This window comes from Botrytis deweyae, assembly GCF_014898535.1.
Source record: "Botrytis deweyae strain B1 chromosome Unknown BDEW_001, whole genome shotgun sequence".
Classification (NCBI taxonomy): Eukaryota; Fungi; Ascomycota; class Leotiomycetes; order Helotiales; family Sclerotiniaceae; genus Botrytis; species Botrytis deweyae.
Window position 1 is genome coordinate 1,780,849 of NW_024066208.1, and position 21,085 is coordinate 1,801,933.

The 21,085-nt window shown below is 43.1% G+C and overlaps 8 protein-coding genes across 8 annotated transcripts; 3 read left to right on the plus strand and 5 right to left on the minus strand.

Moving 5' to 3' along the window:
- Positions 1-24: 24 nt before the first annotated feature.
- Positions 25-642, minus strand: EAE98_000523 (uncharacterized protein; the record flags this gene model as incomplete). Its single annotated transcript, XM_038948141.1, has 1 exon — positions 25-642. The coding sequence occupies one exon, from the start codon at positions 640-642 to the stop codon at positions 25-27; it is 618 nt and encodes a 205-aa protein (XP_038815818.1).
- A 1,547-nt stretch (positions 643-2,189) lies between these two features.
- Positions 2,190-3,486, minus strand: EAE98_000524 (uncharacterized protein). Its single transcript, XM_038948142.1, has 2 exons — positions 3,118-3,486; positions 2,190-3,056 (listed from the first exon to the last, which is right to left on the minus strand). The coding sequence occupies exons 1-2, from the start codon at positions 3,204-3,206 to the stop codon at positions 2,336-2,338; spliced, it is 810 nt and encodes a 269-aa protein (XP_038815819.1). The 5' UTR covers positions 3,207-3,486; the 3' UTR covers positions 2,190-2,335.
- Positions 3,487-5,630: 2,144 nt separating this feature from the next.
- On the plus strand, positions 5,631-6,470 carry EAE98_000525 (uncharacterized protein; the record flags this gene model as incomplete). Its single annotated transcript, XM_038948143.1, has 3 exons — positions 5,631-5,636; positions 5,775-6,170; positions 6,294-6,470. The coding sequence occupies 3 exons, from the start codon at positions 5,631-5,633 to the stop codon at positions 6,468-6,470; spliced, it is 579 nt and encodes a 192-aa protein (XP_038815820.1).
- A 287-nt stretch (positions 6,471-6,757) lies between these two features.
- EAE98_000526 (uncharacterized protein) lies at positions 6,758-8,635 on the minus strand (the record flags this gene model as incomplete). Its single annotated transcript, XM_038948144.1, has 2 exons — positions 6,758-8,456; positions 8,550-8,635. The coding sequence occupies 2 exons, from the start codon at positions 8,633-8,635 to the stop codon at positions 6,758-6,760; spliced, it is 1,785 nt and encodes a 594-aa protein (XP_038815821.1).
- Positions 8,636-9,027: 392 nt separating this feature from the next.
- EAE98_000527 (uncharacterized protein) lies at positions 9,028-12,715 on the plus strand. Its single transcript, XM_038948145.1, has 2 exons — positions 9,028-9,928; positions 9,977-12,715. Exons 1-2 carry the CDS (start codon positions 9,487-9,489, stop codon positions 12,349-12,351), a joined length of 2,817 nt encoding a protein of 938 aa, XP_038815822.1. The 5' UTR covers positions 9,028-9,486; the 3' UTR covers positions 12,352-12,715.
- A 1,249-nt stretch (positions 12,716-13,964) lies between these two features.
- EAE98_000528 (uncharacterized protein) lies at positions 13,965-14,936 on the plus strand (the record flags this gene model as incomplete). Its single annotated transcript, XM_038948146.1, has 1 exon — positions 13,965-14,936. One exon carries the CDS (start codon positions 13,965-13,967, stop codon positions 14,934-14,936), a length of 972 nt encoding a protein of 323 aa, XP_038815823.1.
- A 438-nt stretch (positions 14,937-15,374) lies between these two features.
- EAE98_000529 (uncharacterized protein) lies at positions 15,375-16,154 on the minus strand (the record flags this gene model as incomplete). The annotated part of the gene is made up of 2 exons (XM_038948147.1): positions 15,375-15,970; positions 16,085-16,154. The coding sequence occupies 2 exons, from the start codon at positions 16,152-16,154 to the stop codon at positions 15,375-15,377; spliced, it is 666 nt and encodes a 221-aa protein (XP_038815824.1).
- Positions 16,155-17,933: 1,779 nt separating this feature from the next.
- EAE98_000530 (uncharacterized protein) lies at positions 17,934-20,357 on the minus strand (the record flags this gene model as incomplete). Its single annotated transcript, XM_038948148.1, has 3 exons — positions 17,934-18,355; positions 18,410-20,048; positions 20,109-20,357. The coding sequence occupies 3 exons, from the start codon at positions 20,355-20,357 to the stop codon at positions 17,934-17,936; spliced, it is 2,310 nt and encodes a 769-aa protein (XP_038815825.1).
- Positions 20,358-21,085: the final 728 nt, after the last annotated feature.

Sequence of the window (21,085 nt, forward strand, 5' to 3'; positions counted from 1 at the left end):
CTCTACCACTGAACGATATATGACTCACGAGTCAATGCTGCTCGCGTTGTCCCATTTCCCCAATTCTTTGACCAAATCGTCGGTTTCAGCCAGCCTAGCGTAGGAACCATCCAAGATCCCCATCGCTACTTTATGCACCTCCTCCGCTCCTATCTTCTCTTTCTTAAAGTAATCAAATCCAAAAGACGCACACGCATCTACGACAACCACCAAGTTTAATCCTAAATCCTTCGCACCTCTCACGGTGCTGTTGATGCACTTTGCACTTTCCATGCCAATCACTACAATCTCTCTGTCTCTACAGTCAAATTCTGGAAGACTTTCCTTCAATTTACTAGATGCAAGTGCACTTCCAGTGTTCTTGATAAAGACTGGCTCATGGGGTAAAGGAACGGCGCAAGCATGTGGTGCGATGAAGCTAGCGTTGGCCTCAATCGGGTACAGTTCATCGCTGGGATCAGGCGAGTGGTGATGAACATGAAGTACTGGGAAGGATCGTTTGCGGAAGGCACTGATGAGTGTGGTCACATTTGAAGTGAGATTGGGGGTAGAGCGCGGACCCCAAGAAGATGGCGGATCGACCAAAATTTGATGGAGGTCGACGACGAGGAGAAGGGGAGGTTTTGTGGGTGTAAAGACCATATTTGCTTTTGTTGATTATAAGTTGCTATTATTCCAGTTGGAAATGTTATTTCGTCAGAAAATGATGATAGGAAAGCTGCGTCGGGTGAGTCAGACATGCCGATATTCACAAGAATGGGTCATAGTCACGTGGATTTGTCGTGGAATCTTTAGGGGCAGATTAATTTTAGGGTCACGTAGATATAAAAATTTTATTAAAAAAACAAAATGGCAAGAGTGTTGGCAGCTTTCTGCATTTGCAGCTTAGAATGATACCAGCGATTGTGAGATAATCTCAAAGACTTGAACTCTTTAATGCTCAAGAGCACGCCGTTTGATTGTGAGTGACTGGGAGATTTACCATGAAGAACTCACTTTCATAGATTGTGATTTCACAGAAAGGAGAAGCTTCTATAGTATATTCATGAAAATCGCAGGAGGATCCCTTTCAGTTCCAAACTTTACATAACTAAATAGCATGAATCGAGCAGATTGCCTCCCTTGTAACCGCGCCTGTATAGTGACGAAAACGTGAATTCTTTGGTGATGTGTGGAACATATGAGCATTTTCATGCCAATCAATGTGGTTCTCCAGTCGGAATCGTGCACAGTTCAGGAATCTTGATAGTCTATGGTCTTAACATTGGGAATATTACTGGAGGCCACACCGCGCTCCAAGAAAGCTCGTGATCATTCAGATGAATTTAACTTCAGCTTGTTGAAATCAACAATCATCTGTGTCACAAGAAAATCTTAAATGTTATTGTCCCATGGGGTTTGGATGAAACAAACTTTCACATCACAAATTGTGACCCTCGACGGGCAGAAGTCGGCAACATGATCAGCGTTGCTGCAGGATGCAACCTTTTGTACTTTGTAACTTGACGCATTCCATTAGATATTTTGCAGCTTTTTCCAACTTCCATTCATCACTGTTAAGCTTAATACAGCTATAGCTCACCTCGCCTTCATCTCCAAAGTCCACAATAACCTCATTCACTCTCCCTCGCTTCATTTCCCCCACTCAAAAATTCAACCCTTCGCTTACCACACAACAACAAGAACCAAGAGAGGATAAAAACAAGCACTTCTCTCACAATCATTAATAAATGGCAGTGATACTTTCTAAGCCATGACACAAAAAGAAAAAGCAGTCAGAAATGGCAAAACCTTGCCACCCCATGAGAGGGGCGGGAGGAGAAACCCCGCGACGGGATTTTTTTCCGATTCGAACCAGGCGTATTACCACTCCACCACCAGACCGCATTTGACCTGAACAAACAGGACTGTTTGTCGCCTTTGCGATCTGGATGGGGAAGCTTCAGTTATCGCGGTATATATAGTCGATTACGATTATCGCATTTGATAAGGTCATGAATGAACTTTGCGAGATTGCTGGGTGGTCGATGTTGAGGTTGTATTAAGGTTTGGAGGAATTAGAAACATTTCAGGATTGATAAGCCGTACTAAGGCTTTGAAATAATGGGTTTATCTTCTTTTTACTATGATTATGCCATTATAAGAGAATTATTCTTGCAAGGTGGATGTTAAAGTTCAAAGGCGCATTTTCTGTTGGCAACGTCTTTTCATTCTTTGCTACATAAACCCAATCATTCACAAAAACAAACAACACATCACAAGCCCCATCATATCAACATCGGTTTCCAATATCTTCCTCACTCTCGAAGCCCAAGCAGCTATGTTTTCAACTTCATCATGAAACAGTATAAACACCACTTGCGCTCGCGGTTGGTGCAGCGGGGAGCGTTTGCGTAACTGAGATTGCACCACTGTAGAGAGCAGGACCAGGAACAGTATAAGTCGAAAGAGATCCATAAATACTGAACTGTATACCCGGATCGGTAGGAGTGTAAAAGCTAGTCGCGGGTACACCGGCTGGTTTTGTTGTTCCAGTACCCTTGATTGCAAGATTGACACACTGTGGATAATTTTGAGCGCCATTCGTAGAGCTAGCAGCATGGAGCGCGATGATTTCGTGGCGAAGAACATAGTTTCCAGTCGCGATATTTGAGGGGATCGTGACAGTCCAGCTATTATTATTGGCAATCAATACATCAGTGCCCCATAGACCACTGGTCTCTGCCGTTGGACTGATCAATCCAACTTGATCGATCTTGAACCATTTCAGTGTTGTTTTGTCGACAGTCTCGCATGGACCATTGCAGTTGGCCAGGTAATCGATGACCGGACCCTTATGAGATACGGGCCATGGTGTCCATTGAAGTTCAACCTTTCCACCTGCCTTAACGGGAGCCTCGATTTGGGCTGGTGTTGCGCCAACGTGGCAGATAATATCGGAAGACGTGTACGCAGCTGGAGAGACGAAACCGTTGTCGAGGTCTTTAGGTATCAGCCAGCCAACGGTTACGGGGGCGGGTGAGGTATATTGATAGCTTGGATTGTATCCATCGTAACTTGATATTGTTAGCTCAGTTTCTGGAGAGATGTATCATGTTTAAGGAGGGAAAATCTTACTAAATTCCATCCGCGACGATTCCAGAGACTGTGCCATGAGCCTGTACGGCAGAGACGAGTACTAAAGCTGTGAGTTGCTTGGAAAACATGGTCACTGTCTTGATGGGATAGACTTTGGTGGTTGTATACTCGGACTGTATTTAGGGATTTGGTGGCTGATTTATACTTCGACTGCCAAGCATCGATATCTCCTCCCTTTCCTGGTTGATAGAAGCGAACACGGCAGTTCAATCTTACAAATGTACAAATGAACTACAACTATGACAGAAACATTGGCAATCAAGCTTCTAGTCACAGGAGCAAATAACTCGTCTCATGATTGATGCTGAAAGCCTCAATATGAAGCAGATCGACTCTATATTAATATATTAAGTATTAGTCGTCATATAAACTCCGCCTATGGGATTGCAAATCTTCAGCGACTCTCCTTAAATCTTGCCTTGAAACGCCCCACATGCGGTGTTCCTTCGGCAGTGTTGCCACATACCCCGGATTTTCATTTAACGAATTTCAATTTCCCGGCGAGCCGTCGGGAAGTGTATTATCACATTTTATCCGGAATCTGGGTTATGCAGGGGTGCGGGTAAAAGAGAGCATGTACGTTTGGGCGATGATGATATCTCATGATTTTTGATATGACAACGAATAGAAAGGCGAAGAACAGCATGTGTCAACTATATTGGAGCAAAAAGACGTATATGGTAAAAAATCTCTGTGGGAAAGTTTTGCTGATGTAGGAACAATTTTCCGAAATGCTTTGCAACGCTTTCGATTGATTTCATTTGGCACCAGGTGTGAAATACTCTTACAAAGCCTTTGCCATCTTTCAAACTTAGCATGCTAGAACAGCGAGGGGTTGCGAGTCACTGAATCATTGAAAATGCACCTTCTCCGAAGTCAGATGCACCTCCAAATATGGAACAATCAATCATCATTGGAGGACAACACTTTGATTTGTCCGCTCAATTTTAATGAACACTAACATTTGATTGGATTTGTTGTGATGTTTTAACGATGCTCGCTACTCAAGCTCAGATATGAACAAGCTTCATAGAGCAATATCAGAGTTTGAAGCATCCATGGAATTTTATTGAAACCCAACGTTAGAAAGATTCACAAATCACTGCAATAGTAAAATACCCCATGAAAAGTCGAGGGTGCGAGCTCCTTCGTCAGTCCCAAGTATTGCAACAAATTTCAGTAAAATCTCGAGCCTGTTTGTCAGGTAGGGGAGTAACACAAGTCACCAGTCAGTTTGGATGAAGCTGATCGAAGCAGTGAGATATCTGGAATTAAATCGGGAAATCTTCCACATATGTGACCATGAGATTGGGTGCGATATGAACGTATCTACTGCCCAGCAGCAAAAGTTGACATGGCTCGACATCTAAGATTCTGTTGCTGTGTCTAAAAGTCCGGCCACAGACTTTGTATCATAAGAAAAAACACCAATACTAAGACTATTCCAGATATTGAGATGGTCATTGATTCAAACAATCTATCTGTTGAAACGGTTTGATTGTTATCATTTTTAAGTAAGGTATCAAGAATGATTGTAGTCTAGACTACTAAATACTCAACTCTTTAAGTTGATAATCTGATTACAAAATAAGAAATACATGCAAAGGAATAAAGTGCAAATGTAAAATTGATGTTAGCTGAACTCAAATGAACCGGGACCAGGAGTTTGACTGAGACAGGCTTTGTGGTAACATATACTAGCCCTCAAACTCAACTTCAACTCGAAATCTAACATATGCATTCATTCTCAAGAACGTTTTCTATTTATGTTTCTTTGCCGAGTCGGCATGAGTCTATAACAAAGGTTCATAGTCGCTTCCTACAGAAGCAAGTGCTTTTCAAATTGCAATGGACAAGGTTCAGCGGTAAGGATACTGCTTAAATCTACACAACTTAACTTAGGGCATATTCACATGGAAAACTTTTCCAGGTGCTTGAAACAGATTGAAGTCTTGATTCGCTGATGGTCCAGCTTTTCGTGAAAGTTTTATCTCGCGCATTATGTTTCAAGGGCTGGTAGACTGGTCTGTTCCTAGCCTATAAAACTACAAGAGTAGAAAGCTCACAAACATGCTTGGGTTGAACGTGTCGAAATTAGTGAACAAATTGGACAGACTCAGATTGCCGGTGCCAGGCTGTGCACCACATGCTGAGCAATAGTAGGAGAGAAGATAGCAGAACTTCCTACTCCCGCTCTCGGCATTGGATAACTTCAGACATTACAATGGTAACTTCATCAAATTCTCCAAGACCATCTCACTCACAAGAGTCTTCCAAAATAACTTCATGCGCTTATGAAATGCCGTTGAAGTGGATATAAAGTTGTCGTTCAGCTCCACAGCGAGGTGGATCAAAAGCGTAGCTACGTCAGCCTCAGGCCAACAGATAGCTTAACCAGCCGACACCTCTCCTTGAACTGACGCAGCTTCAAGCCCCTCTACATTAACAACTCGTACACCTTTTCCCATATTTACAAACGCAAATTGTTCAATATGCCCGTAAGTATTTGATACAATTCTATGTTTCAATTCTTTCAATCGAAAAATAATATCGAGATAAACATTTCAGAACCGCTCTGATCTTCAAACACCTCACCCGTCATACCTTGGACAAAGCTAACACACCACCTCTCCTAGGCCTACAACAGCATATTCAACGAAGACTCCTCCACTCCTCTCCACCTAATTGGAAACTTCCCTCTCCTCCCTCTCCGCACAAAAGTCCGCGGACCCGCCTACACACTCCCTCTCGATCCCTCTCTCCCAGCACATCTCTCCCCAGAGCCCGATTCCGAATCCTACGATGCATTAGACGAAGTACTTTCGCTCTTCCGCGCCAACACATTTTTCCGCAATTTTGAAATCCAGGGGCCCCCAGATCGTCTTTTGATTTATGGAATTTTGTGGGTTAGCGAGTGTATTGGGAAAGTGAGACCGAAGATGGAGTTTAGGGAGGCGCAGAAGGAAGTCCAGAATATTGCGCTGGATAGCAATTTTGCCATTCCCGGAGAGCCAGGGTTTCCTTTGAATCAGGTGGGTTTGGTTTCCGTTTTACTTGTGTTGTTAGGTTTCTAGCTGTGGGCTTGGAATTGGAAATTGTGTATTGGGATAGGAGTCGGAATGAAATGAGGGAAGCTAACAGGCACTCCAAAATAGATGTTCGAGGCACCCGCCTCAAGACAAGAAGCCGAGACCCTCCGACAGTATCTAGGGCAAGTGCGTCAGGAATTGGCAAGTAGATTGTTAGCACGCATTTACGATACTGAGGACAGGATGCCAAGTAAATGGTGGTTGAGCTTCACGAAGAGGAAGTTTATGGGAAAGAGTCTGTGAGGAGGTCTGTAGATATGAATATAAGCTGCTTGAAAAAAAGAAGATGACGTTGCAAGTTGGGAGCATGCATTTGTTAGGGAGTTGGCGGTGTTATTATGGGCGATACAAAGATATAGTTGTGGTTACGAAACGAAGCCAGGTGGAGGGATGGCCAAGAGAGAAGGACAGGCTGAAGAGGTCCACCAATCTTCCAGACTACTTTACCAAATACAATATCGATTCTATACTTCACTAGATATGTGCAGTGCAAAGAAAGCGCGATATATTAATTGCATTGGAGTCTAGCTCTATATTCCCATATTTACATCTTGTTCGCCATTCGTTTGAATATCCAAACTTCCGGGTTCCAATTTAATTTTTTTATTCGCACTCCCTTCAACATCCTCCGTAGCTCCCGTACTCGTTTTCTCTACTTCAACTACCTTTGGTCTTTTCGAAAACTTCCCTCTGGCGGATACTTTCCCCTCCGCGGGAACAACTCTCGTTCCCGTAAACAAATATCCCTCAGCACCACCCTTGCTCGTCATCAAAGGATGAGTTCTTCCTGGCAGAACTTGCCACTCGCGTTTTCTACAGCTCTGTACCGATGTATTCAAGATAAGCGAGGGATTGAGAGGGAAATCTTCATTTCCTTGCCATGTTGCTATTTCGGCTTGTGACAGCCCCTTCAACTCTTCTGGGGGTGATTGAATGAATGCTGTTCTTCTGCTCGTGCTGTAAAGATCTGCAAGGGCGACTAGGGGTTCAATAGTGGGGGAGTATATGGTGATGGTAGCACTGGGTCGTAGAAGGTGAATAGTGCGGCGGATAATAGATATAGGGTCCATGTTGGAAGCTACCACTAAGCCGGTGAAGTCGCCATGTTGTGTAGTCGATACTATATGTCTAATTCTCTCCCAGCGACGCTTCTTTCGAAAATGGGTTCCTCTCTTGCCCGAACTCCATTTTGATAATTCCTCTGGAGTTGCTGAAGGAGGTGGAGATGAATACAAACCATCGCTTTCTGGCGAAATGAGTTGAAGCCAGGATATAGGTAGGAGTCGTCTAGTCAGAGGGTGCGATGCTGCAGGACTATCAATATTGAAATTGAAGTATTTCAGGAGTGAAAGATTTGGTTGAGAGTTGGTGTGTATTAGAGTCAAGGTATTAGTACTGGCATAAGGTCGATATTGACGATCGTGCTGGTGTCGAGGAGCTGGTTCTTTATCAGCTTGGGCTTCTTCTGACGCTCCTGTGAATTCCGTGGGTAAATCTTGATCTTCTTCTGGGTACAGTAGGCCCATTCTCTCGGCCATAGCTGCAACCAGTAAACCACCAGTCTCATCCACAACTAATAGTCGCCCGCCACCACTTGTATTGAGAGGGTCGTCGGTATGCTCGCTTTCTGGATCCTCGGAGAAATGTACATTTGCCCAGCTTCCAGCCAAAGCGAGCATTTCATCTCTGCATTCCATGATCTTGCTAGCATCTTTCTCTTTCATCATCCAGTAATCCATCATTGCCACATCCATTGGTAGAATTGTGAATTGCCGCAGGTATTTTCTAGTTTTCAGCAGCTTATATTTTGCTAACGAGAAAGAAGTCTTTTCGTCGAGGGCAGTGTGCGATAGCATTAGTTTGGCAATGAGATCCTTTCCTGCTGCTGCGCCGTCTCTTTTTAAGGTTTCAATTTCCTCTTGAGTTAGGGTCTGCCTGGCAGAGTCATCAATAGTTTCGCGATTCGAGCGCATAATAACTTCGCCATTTTCTCCAACAAGTTCAAATTCGACCCCATCCCCTCCAATTATTACATTTTCATCTGGAACCGGATTCGCTGCTGCATTTTCTTCTGCTATTGTGTCGGCATGGATCTCGGAAGCAGGTACAATCCTCAGATCCGAGTATTTTTGATCCTTTTGTCGGTCGATAAGTTCGTACTTGAGGTTATAGGGACGATCAATTATGAGATTGCTCGGAAATGTACCATATTTTCCCAGTGAGATTGGACTGGTGCAATTGTCAGCAAGGAGCTTCTGTCAAAATTCGAGAAAACTGTAGATAGAAGAAAATTCTCCCCCAACGCTATCGAAACTCACTCACGTATTTGGAACAACTTGTAAGACTTTGAGGTTGTCTGAAGGTAGTCTTAGTGCTACCCAAGCATTTGCTTTAACCAAGTTGTGCATATTCTGAATAGTAAGAACACTCTCTTAATCGGAGGTATTCAAAGGTATATGCAATTGGGTACCGATTGTTATCGTTGTCTATCAATCGATATTCATTTATTTTCTGAGCACAAATGATTCTGGTAGCCTTGCGTTTAGTTAATTTTTTCTTCTCCATAAGATTCCGTATCATTGGCCAAACCTTTTGTCAGATACTTCAGCCTTCCATGTGTGGCAATGCTCAGCCACATATTGAGCCACACTGAACTACCCCGGCCCCGGCCAAGTTTGACCTCAATAGCAGTAAGCTCTAAGACGCGCAAGCAATTCCTTTTGATAAATACTAAGCAAATTGAATGCTCACTGTCACCAATATATTCTTCTGTGCCAACTATCTTTACTTCAACTTTTGTGAGAAAGAAACACCAAGTTTGTCGCAATTGCTTTAACACCATCAATTCCCCAGCCGCATACGATACATTCCACATCAAAAGCGCAGATACGGATACGATACCCACTCATCTTACTAGGTACTTATCGATACCATCGATACCTAGGTAGTCTTTCAAGGAAATCGACCTTTGGAAGCTCTATTTAAAACATACGAGTGATTTCTACTTTCAACCCCTTTGAAAGGAGCTCGATTGTATCCTCTTACAAATCTAAAAGCTTTCTGAGACAAATTTAAAAGCAGAGTTGTGGTTGCATTCTGCTATCGTCTTGCTTTGAATTGGTTATGACCTCATGGTTCGCTGATACCGATATTTGAGGAATCCAGAATATCAATTTTACCCCAGATATTCAATCGACAGGAACGAAACTTCACCCCGCTCTAAATAATACTTCTTGCTATCGGAGAACTATCACTCACGATGGTCACCCGAAAGCCCGTTCCCCAATCCAGCATCCCTTCCAACAACACCTCCTCGCCGCCATACCCCATTACCCCAGTATCTTCGGATCCACATCATATCCCCCGCCCCGAAAGGAATCACAATGTGATTTATGATCATCCTGCAGATAACATAGAGCCTAATGTTTGGAATGAAGAGGAACATTCTCATCCCGATCCCAAAAGCCTTCCCGACGCTTTAAGAGTTGGGCCATCGACAATCCCTCCCAAGTCTTCTCAGGATATGCTAAAACCCAATTCCTCAATCACGAACCCATTTTTAAGAAGGCAGCAATCACAAAGTTCGCAAAGTGCAGTATCCGATGGAAAGGAAAGTAGTGCAGATATCTGGAATGAGCTCACAGAGAAACCCACACAGCCGGGTTATCCACCACCACCTCCTCCTCCTCCAATATCTCAAGGTTTGTCAGCACCCATCTAACCTGACTTTGTACTAATCTTCTTTATAGTAACTCAACAATTTTCGAACTTGGGAGTTTCTGGGCAAGACACAAACCCTTGGCAACCCATCACGAACGAAAAGCTGCCATTACAAACATCCAGCCTTCAACGCGAAGATTCAGGAAACGAAGCCTGGTCAGGCGCAAATCCCGCAAACATCGTTACCTCTTCCGGCTTGTCCCAAAATTCGCAACAATCACTTTTGGTAGATATTGATGAGCCTGAATCTCCAGCATGGGATGAGGATGATTATGACGATGGTGAAGAGGAAGAAGGAACGCCAGTTAGCCCCAAGAAGTCGACATTACCTACGCACGAAACGCAGGAGATACTAGAAGACCAACATGCATGGGACTCTACTCATGGCCAAAGTTCGAATCAGTCACAAACGATTCCAGTTCAGTCCTCTGGGAACGCACAATATTCTAACCCTCCTGCGGAAGGGTGGAATTTAATTGATCATGATACCATACCAGAGAATGTTCAGCAAAGTGGAGTAGTCGGTGCAGATGGCACAGAGATTTTTAGAATACCCTCTGAGGAAATTGCTCCAGCGCTTCCACCGCGCAACTCTCAAGAACATCCTCCTCCCCAGCCTCCGCGCCCAGTCTTAGATGCGGCAAACACAAGTACAATACCGATTACGACACCTGGTGTGTCAACAGCTGCTCTAAGACAGAAGAAAGAGACGTACGAGATTAAGAAAATATCTTGGCATGACATCAATGCCCAACATAACCCCAGAATTTCACCTATTCTGGTACAAAATGCCAATGGACCTTGTCCTCTGTTGGCTCTTGTGAATGCTTTGACTTTATCGACACCCGCAAATGTGGAAACTGCTCTAGTGGAGACACTCCGGTCGCGAGAGCAGGTCAGTCTCGGATTATTGCTCGATGCAGTTTTTGATGAACTCATGTCCGGGCGACGTGGAGATGCTGCACAAGAGCTTCCAGACGTGGGCGATCTATATTCCTTTCTGCTAACACTCCATACGGGAATGAACGTTAACCCCCTCTTCTTTCCCGTTGACTCTACTCAATCAGCGAATGACCCCAGAAACTCAATGCCACACATTCATCCTGCGCAGCGTGAGAGTTCGCTTCCAGGTACATTTGAGGAAACTCGTGAAATGAAATTATATGGTACCTTCTCTGTGCCTTTGATTCATGGTTGGCTCCCCGAGGAAGAATCGCCTGCTTACATGGCACTCAAAAGATCCGCTAAATCGTATGAAGACGCACAAAACCTGATGTTTCATGAAGAGGTATTAGAAGAAAAGTTAGTTGCTGAAGGTCTCAGTTTCGAGGAACAAGGGATCCTAGAGGATATTTCAACTATCAAAGCTTTTTTTATCTCCGCAGCAACTCAGCTTACAGCTCACGGCTTGAATCTCATAACTAAGTCTATGAGTCCAGGTGCTGTAGCCATTCTATTTCGAAATGACCACTTTTCCACAATCTTCAAACATCCGACAACTCTTCAACTATTGCAGCTCGTGACAGATTCTGGTTATGCCGGACATGCAGAAGTTGTATGGGAAGGCCTTATTGATGTTAATGGAGAAAGGGCTGAGTTTTATTCTGGTGACTTTCGTTTAGTCGGTGGACCTTCCACTCTACACCAAGGAAATGAAGAAGGTAATTGGACCACAGTCACTGGCCGTAGAAACAATAATCGAGTTGAAAATTCACATGACGCACCATTGGGGAATCAACAAGAATCGCAGAATCACGAGCAAGGTACGACCACAGAACAGGAAGATCACGATTTCGCCTTGGCACTACAACTGCAGGAAGAAGAGGACGAGCGTAACCGAAATGAAACCGCACGAAGGCAAAGAGAGTCGGAGCTTTCACAGCAGTACATTGAGCAACAGGGGAGCAGCAACAATAGTAGTAATGTCCCTGTTAACCAGCGGGGCGGTAGTGGACGGGGTAGTACCAGAGGCCGTGGAGTCAATGTCCCAGTCCGAGGAGGGTCAATTCGTGGTAGTAATAGTACACGAGGTCGTCCCGCAATTCCTCCTCGCAACAGTAATGTAGCCACTCCTGCCGTCGACCCAGAAGCAGGTATTGATGCACCACCTCCCACATACGAGCAAGCTGCTACCGAACCAGCTTACCAACCTCCAGATAATCATCCTGCACATCCAAACGCAGATCCAAGCCGGAGAACAAGTGCTTATACAGCAACCGCTGATAGTCAGCAACGTCCGCCAGCTAGCGCTACAGGTCGCCGTAATACGGCTTCTCATGGTGGCATTAGAGGGGGTAGTCAGACGCTCATAGATCAGGTTCCTGGGCGCAGGATTCAAGCCCCAAACCAAGGGCTACCGACCCCTCAACAGCCAGAGAGGCAGAAAGATTGTATCGTTATGTGATTATTGCATTTTATGAATACATGGCAACGATGGATAAGCAATTGGGACATGAAATGAGCGGAATTTTAAGCCAGGCGTTTGGGCAATAGGCATATTGATTTACAAGAAGGAATATATCACGAGCTACGGGTGGATGAGGGAAATATTCTTAATGTAAGAGTTGAGGCCCCGGCTTATCGCACACTAGCCGAAAACACACCAAAAACCTTCATTTCTTCAACTTTTGAATTATATATTATTTCAATAAATATAGAAATGAAATTATCGAAATTGATATATATTATAATTAATTATTAAAATTATTCAAAAAAATGAATGGATTATTTTTAGTATTTTTTTTGATATAGTTGTAGGTTTTCAAAGTTAGAATTTCCAAAAAATCCAAAAAAATCGATTTTTTTATATGGAAAAAGCGTTACATGTAATAAATTTCGAAAAATTTCAACTTTGAAAACCTATAATTATATCAAAAAAAATACTAAAAATAATTCATTCATTTTTTAAGATTTCAAATATAGTAATTTTTTATATAAGAGATTTTCAAATTAATTCTTCAATTATTAAATAAATTATAAAAGAAATAAATTTGTATGGGAAAACGACTTTTTTGCAGGGATTTTGTCACGAAAAAGGGTAGTGTGCGATAAGCCGGGGCCTCAACTCTTATTATACGCTTTTTTTTTGCAAGTGACTGATTTGCAGGCGATGAGTGGGAGAATAGAACGGGAGGGTGATGTGGTTGTTAATAATCAATATACTAGTACACTTTGAAATTTGTGGGCTTGATTTGATAATAGTATATAGGTACCTCTCTCTTCTGCTTCAAATAAGATCATCCAATGATCGAGATTGGCAAATTAGATGCCATTATTCAACGCTTAAATTTGACTTTATGTTCAAAATGAATTCAGGGGACTGTACTTGGAGTTGAGATATGTCGCAATTGATGAATGGGTCTTACTGTACCAGTGTACTTCAAGGAACGGATTTCTTTGGTCAGCCAGCTTTGTCGTGTCTGTAGCTAGATACTGGAACGCTGTTGGTGTGCACGACATGCCTTCATTGTATCACAATATGAGAAGATCTCCATTTCTTATCCTTGAATCAATATGTGAAAATGCGACTACAAATTCGTCTTCCACGAGGATGCTTGGAGAAGGTAGATGGAATAATTTACACATCAAGATCATGTATTTTTAGGCCCAAAACGTTCCTCAATGTTTCAATATGGGTTCAATTCCTTGGGCTTTGGTTTTTACCTTGGGCTGCGGTTGATTTCTTAGTTGCCCTGGTTTTCTGTGTTGTCTCAACATTTCTTTTCACCATTTTAAAATCGTCTTCGCCCCGTATTGTTGATGTCATTTAGATTTATGATCGCCAAGCTTGTCTATTAAGCCTACGAATCAGAATTGACGAAAGGACCGACTCTGAAAATATTTACCCCTATTTAACCGCAACTCAACTAAACTAACCAGCATTATGGATAAATGGATAAATGCAACGAGCCCCCACCACAACCTGTGCCTGCATATAATATCCCCTCCTGTTCCTCATCTTTATTTTTTTATTTCTCTCAATTGCAACGTCTAAATTTCTGATCAATTACGTACATCATGTCTGACAAAGAACCTCTTATTACTCACATCTACACCGCCGACCCATCGGCTAATGTTTTCAACAACACTCTCTACATCTACCCCTCACATGATATCCCAACCGATATCCAAGACAATGATAATGGAGATCAATATGCAATGGAAGATTACCACGTCTTCTCAATGTCCTCGATTCCCGGTCAGGTAACCGATCACGGTGTCGCTCTCTCAAATTCTTCTGTTCCCTGGGCCTCCAAACAACTATGGGCCCCGGACGCTTGCACCAAGAATGGAAAATACTACTTATATTTTCCAGCTCGCGACCATGATGGTGTTTTCCGTATCGGTGTTGCCGAGAGCGATAAACCTGAAGGTCCTTTTACTCCCGATGAGAACTATATCCCGGGAAGTTACAGTATCGATCCATGTAGTTTTGTCGATGATGACGGAGAGGCTTATGTTTATTTTGGAGGAATATGGGGTGGTCAGCTTCAGTGCTGGGGAAACCAACATGAGGTTTTCGAAAAGGAAAAATATAGCACCATGGAGCCTACTACTGGACCTGCACTGGGTCCAAGAGTGGGAAAATTGAGTGAGGATATGCATTCGTTCTCTTCTCCTGTCCAAGAAATATCTATCTTGGATGAGAAAACTGGCGAGAAGATTGGTGCAGATGATCATGATAGAAGATTCTTTGAGGCATCGTGGATGCACAAATATAAAGGAAAATACTATTTCTCATACTCAACGGGTGATACACATTACCTGTGTTACGCGGTAGGAGACAAGCCCGAAGGACCATTTGTGTATAGAGGGAGATTATTGGAGCCAGTGGTGGGATGGACGACTCATCATAGTATTGTGGAATTTCAAGGACGATGGTGGTTGTTTTATCATGATTCTACTTTGAGTCAAGGAAAGAACCATTTGAGATGTGTCAAGGTTAGAGAGATCTTCTATGATGAGGATGGTGGAATGAAGGTTGAATAATTGGCGGAAAGAGGGGTATGCTTCATTGGCGATAGCTACCCAGTACGTGCTAAGACACGAGCAACTTCTTTTGTGGTTCGCTGCTTCGTATATGTCGAGAATCAAAAAAGGAAAAAATTGAATGGCACCTTCCTCAGTAATCTATAGCGTTACTCTCATTGTGTGTACATTTCCTCTTCAACTGAAAATATATTTACGATCCACATCTATAAAATATTATTGTCAGGCCAGGATAATCTTTTCCGTAGGAAGACAAGTTTGTTTAAATAATGAGCAACGAATAGATTATTAGAACAATGGATATCTTTCTCTAAGCAACAAAAGCAAAAAGCAAAACTGTCTAGCTGATCTAAAATCCCCACACCTAATGGCTCCGCATATGCTATTTATCATCCATTCATTGACCGCGCAATCACACTTCCCATCACCTGTAACTCCCTAATTACAGATGACCGCCACTTTATTCTCCCACCTCTGTCTTTCGGCCAACTCTACCATGAATCCCGCAACACTCTTCCTCGTACATCCCGGCAAATGACCCATTCCCTTTCCCTCAGCGCCATGCTCCACAATACTCTTCTTCTCTCCCTCCTTCAACATCGCACTTCTCACAACACTGTACTCCAAGCCCGAAGCCTTCAGCACTTCCTCCGCCGCAGCGTGATCCTGAAATCCGACTTTCCCCATTGTCGAATTATTGATAAGTAAACGCATCGGTAACCAAAGCGCACCATTCGAAGAACCCACTCCAAAAGCAGACATGTAGACTATTTTCTTGACACCATGAGCAGCCATTGATTGCGTAACTGTCGAGATGACATTTTTAAGGAAATCAGGAGGAGAAGTCGATGCTGCGAAGGGGGAATCCGACGCCCGACTAGATGAGAGGGTTACGAGGACCGCGTCGATTTTGGGACCGCTGGTAAAGACGGTTGTGAGATCCGAGGAGGAGGATGGCGTGCCTTTGATGATTGTGAGGCCCGGGGCTTCGGGAATGGAAGAGGGATTGCGTGCGAGTGCTGTGACGGTGTGGTCTGGTGGGGTAGGGGTTAGCGAATGGGGATTCTTGGTAGGTTTTTATGGATGGGTGTGGGGTGGTATTGAAATGCTTGGCTTGGGACCGGGGTAAGGGGATGAGGTATACATACTTTGTGAGAGAGCTTCAGCAAGTACAAGACTTCCTGTTCTACCAGATGCACCTAAAATGAGGAAATGCATTTTTTCGATGGAGATTCTTTCTCTTGTGGTTGTTGATTATTTGAAAGTTTGTTGTTTGTGTGGAGGGGAAGCAGTGGTTTGTGTGTATCGAACACAAGAAGAAGCAGTTGAATATTGCGATTTTCACTTTCTACAATGCGAACTCTCGAATATATGTACTCGCTTCTCACAACAAAACCATGAGTAGAAAGAACGAGGCAGTGAATAAGGAGCCTCTCCTTCCATATTATTCGGATCCGGAGTCCGGACCGGAGATAACAACTCCATAGAGCGGCCTCTTCGCGAATATCCCGTTTTTGACTTTATGAATCAGCAAATTGATTGTGTGACAGATAAAGAGTGAGAGTTTACTGCAGCTGACAAATATCCAAAGCTGAGTTGGTCTTTCACAAAAGGTTGGTTGGTATGGATGCTGTGTCCCAAATTTAATGTTTGGGGGCGAGGGAGGTGAGATGACTGTGTTACGATCTCCGGACAAGGCAAATTTATATTTAACACGGTCAAGGCTGGGAAATCTCTCCTTTAATCTCTTTCTTTCACATAGATAAGTTATTCTATGACGCTTACGCGGTGCCCCATTCAGTAACCTGTGGAATGCAGGCTACTGGTATCAGTTTTCGTATGACTGCAAAAAGGGACATCGGAGAAAGACACCAACATACTCTGGAGATGAAGATCTTAATCTCCGCAACTCTTTTTTCTTTCTTCCAATAGAGTCATCACAAAACACAAACCACCTCGGTATTATTTCGTGTAAGGTCTTGTTGTTTGTGACATTTTGAAAGATAATAGCAATTGCTACGTGGAAAATGACATACGATCTGATGTACACTGCATCTGCCGCCTGCAACTAGCTCTTCGGCTGATTTAAGGAGGAGCCTATGATCAAAACAACACAATCCAAATGCCCACAATCGTCAAATCGCAACAAACCACTATCCATTTCTTCACCTCTATTACACATCGCAAATTTCAACCCAAATCCTAAAATCCTCTTGTATTTGTGAATTCACGAAGTAGGTATCCTCTTTTTCACAGCAGCACTATGATACTCGCTAGTAGAGTTATGACGTAAGTTACGAGCTAGCGTTAGTATTCGTATACTTATCAAGAACGATATTTGGGGCAATGCGCATATACACATGAGATACTACTCACTAATCACTGATATCTAAATCAACTCTCCTTTTCTCTTTAAGTTGCGTTCGTATCCTCCAAAGCACACCAGACATCCTCATCACCTCTCCACTCCACTCGCCGCCCATCAATTTGCATACCAAAGTGCCAGCAGCAGCTCGTTCAAGTGACTTTTACAACCTCCAAGTTAGCGGGTTATTGATCGAACTTGAGTCTTGAAGCATACATTTTCACCGTGGTCTGAAATATCCTGAGTCTAAGTGTACCTGTTTGGGAAATTTAGTTAAAGCCCTTTAGATTTGGCAATACTTAGTCTATCGTCACATTTTGTGGTTCATCTCGTTGGTCTAGTCAGATTTCTCCTTGAGAATAGGGCGTATATTATACATTTCAAGTGACAGCATTATGGTTAAACAAAAGAAAAACCGACAGAGGTAATAGTTTGGAAGCAGAAAGCATTTAAGAAATCTTTAAATTTAGATATAATCTAGAGGATCCATATTTGTATAAATCCTCATCGCTAACGTCAAAATTCCAAATCACACTTCGTTTTTGACCATCCATCCGTCACCTACACCTCAAAATATTGTTACATTTTCCCATTATCACCGGGGGTCTTGAAGTTTACTTCAATTTCACCAATTATTTGGCGAAATGAAGGTCATATCCTAGCCATTTTCTTGCGTTGACTTCGGGCACACTAAGGCCTGGGTAACCGTATGTCAATGGTAGGAAAAAGTACCATCCGAAAAGTACAACAGAAAGAATGACTCCAACTGCAGCCCAGGACATCATCAAGTTCTGTCCAGCGAGCTTTTCACGTGCTGGAAGATGCTTCTTGACGGCACCTGCCTTCTTTGCGACTCCTGATGGAACATCATCCATAATGGGCTCTACGTTGAAAATGAACTCAAGTAGTGCACCGGTGATCAAACATGATGCTAAGTGAGCAGGTAAATAATGATGCAAGAACAGTTGACGGCCCATAAGGTAGAATGGTAGGTAATGTGTTGCCCAAGCAAGGAAAAAGAAACCGGTAGAATTGTAAAGGCGGGATCGGGTACCTAAAAATTATCGTTAGTTAAGAAGTCTTGAAGATAAGCGAGGATAGGACTCACGGTTGTCTAATGCGTCAACTCCGCGGCGTAATGACAATTGATCAGCAGCCCAAATTCCAGCATAAACTGCAAGTAAACTACTTGCCAACCACCAACCAAGAGGGTTTCCTAAAAAGTAGATTTGTTGTCTAGTGTCATTATGAGTCCAGAAACTAACACCTCTTAATAGGAATGGCCAAACAAAAGGTTCACTAGCATATGGATGGCTGCTAGTCAAAGCATTGTTGTGGTAGAACATTGCTCTTTGCAACTCGAACCATTTCTTCAAGAATGGAACGCTCTTAACTTTACGTTCCTCCTTGATCAGGCGAGGAGAGTCCTTTGGAATGGATGGTATCTCATCCACGTACCATATGTTAGAGCTTTGAGCCAAGTTCTTGTTTCCGTTGATTTCTTGTTGTTTGTAGGCCCAATCTGGTAGAGGGGTTGTGTGTGTCCACATAGCAACCTTACTTGGCCAATGAACGAGCTTGAATTGTCCTTGGAGACTCTTGAAATCTTGGCGTGGTTTGCCGTTTTCAATTCGAAGTTCAAAGAGAGTATCATTTAGACGCTCACCCAATGCATCTTCGATGGAAACTGTTGTGAATTCTTGGTTTGTTGGGTAATATGGAGAAGCAACATCGTGGGACAAGAGCATTGTGTTTGTGATGACGTGTCTTAATCTAACAACTTCATTGTTCTTGACAGGGCGGCCTTCAACTTCTTCAAATGTGCCTGCAGGAATGATTTGCCAGTGGTTGTTGGCATCGGCATAAGGATAACCAGTGACTTGTTGACCTTGACTGGAGACTCTACCATCATCATATCTAAGAGGATATGTATCGGGATGACTGTGAAGGTATCCATGTGTTTCCTTGTGCTTGATTTGAATATTATCAAAGTAATTGATAGTAACAGCGTTTGCGGTCATGGCGTTGTCGCTAAGAGTCTCTTGGAATTCAGGAGACATGAAATCATCACCTGGACCAGACTTGGTCAAGATTGCGAAATGTACTTGGAACCAAAACAAGTAGAACAGGAAAGGCACAATGATGAGGGCAACGGCGCGAGCGGCGAAATGCTTGCCAAATTCTGGCAAGCTCAAAGCACCCTGACGGCGGTTTATATCCAGCAAACTCCAGAGGTCAATTGCGACTGCAGAACCAATTGTAACAAATGCGAATGTACCAACGTATTTGGTGGAAATGTCGCAACTCAAGGCGAATCCAGTCAAAAGGAGCCACTTCCACCACTTTCTCGAAAATGGAATGTGTCGGAGTTTATAGAATTTGATATAGCATAGAAGACTGCATGCCATTGCAAGAACAAGGGTGGCATCTAATAAGATCAAACGGGTTTGCCCAATATGCGCATTATCGAATAGTACCAATGAAGCGGAGAGGACACAGGCAGGTAGAGTGTAACCAGATTCCCACATGATGGCGAAGACAGTTGGGACTGTCAAAGCTCCCAGAAGAGCAGGCATAGCGCGGAAAGCCACATATGGCACCTTGTTGTCGATGTATGAATCCCCAATGTTTTCGAAATGGAAATGTCCATCGTATCCCACAAACCAACCCATCAGGGCGAAAAGAAGCTTCCCAAAAGGAGGATGGACATCGAAGAAGTAGGTTCGCTCAAGGTAATATGAGGCAAACTGTTGAACAATGGGTCAGAAAGGCTAGAACTATGAAGGGAGGGATATAATGCAAGTTACCTTGCCGAAATGAACTTCGTCAAACACCACCTCATTGGGATGACTGATTCCCCAGAATCTTGTGACGAATGCCAGAATTGTAATGATTGCCAGGGCGATCCGGTAATCCCATTCTGGTCCAGTTTTGGTTTGTAAATCTTTCACCAGAGCATCGAGCTCAGGATGCGGCGCCGCAACAGTAGAGGCATCTTTTGCTTGAGGTGGAACCGAACCACCTTTCCGTTTTCGAACGGAACCTTGAGAAGACATATCGAAGTGTAAAGGGTATAAGAGATTCTAAGGGACAAAATAGAGATTAGACATATGCACCTATGCGACGTGTGGTTGCAGGAGCTATGATAAGACGATGCAACTGTGTCAAAACTGGGAACAACTTACAAGAGTGCTTCACAGCAACTTTTTTCAGAGAGTGTAAGAAGATAGCATTGATCTCAAAAGAGACCAGCAGGAATGAATTGTTGTCTCTCGTGTTGATTGACTTTTTAAAGAAATCGAAGCCCCCTTGACAGAAACGGGTTGAAATTATTACTCCAAGTTTAAGCCGCGTAAGAATAGGACACTTTGTTAAGAATCTCGCCTGTTTAAAGTGAGCTTTAGCTTCATCATCATTTGTTTGATCAACTCAGGGGTATAACATAGATTTGCTCTTGAAACAGAACATTTTTGTATTGTTTTTGTACGAAGTATATGTAACTATTCAGATTTACAGATCAATATTCGAGATCAACATTTACATTTTTATATTCATACCTAGTAATTGACCGGTACTTATTAACCTTGAGACCAAGTGGGAAGGTACAAAAAGAAATATGTGAGTCTAGAATTAGCCTAATCACGTGAAGATAAGCGATGAAGATAAGAGCTCTGACAACTGCTCCAAGCAGAACTCGAGTGTCTCAGTAATCAGTCACAATAGCTGGACTAAAAATACTTTGTTGCTGTACAAGACTCCCACGATATCCCGAATCCGAACAAAA

What these genes read in the sequence shown, in the direction of transcription:
- EAE98_000524 (XM_038948142.1), bottom strand. Translation starts at nt 3,206, where the DNA reads ATGTTTTCCAAGCAACTCACAGCTTTAGTACTCGTCTCTGCCGTACAG. An exon ending in ATCGTCGCGGATGGAATTTA is followed by an intron (nt 3,057 to 3,117) that starts GTAAGATTTTCC and finishes AACAATATCAAG; the next exon opens with TTACGATGGATACAATCCAA.
- EAE98_000527 (XM_038948145.1), top strand. Translation starts at nt 9,487, where the DNA reads ATGGTCACCCGAAAGCCCGTTCCCCAATCCAGCATCCCTTCCAACAAC. An exon ending in TCCTCCTCCAATATCTCAAG is followed by an intron (nt 9,929 to 9,976) that starts GTTTGTCAGCAC and finishes TCTTCTTTATAG; the next exon opens with TAACTCAACAATTTTCGAAC.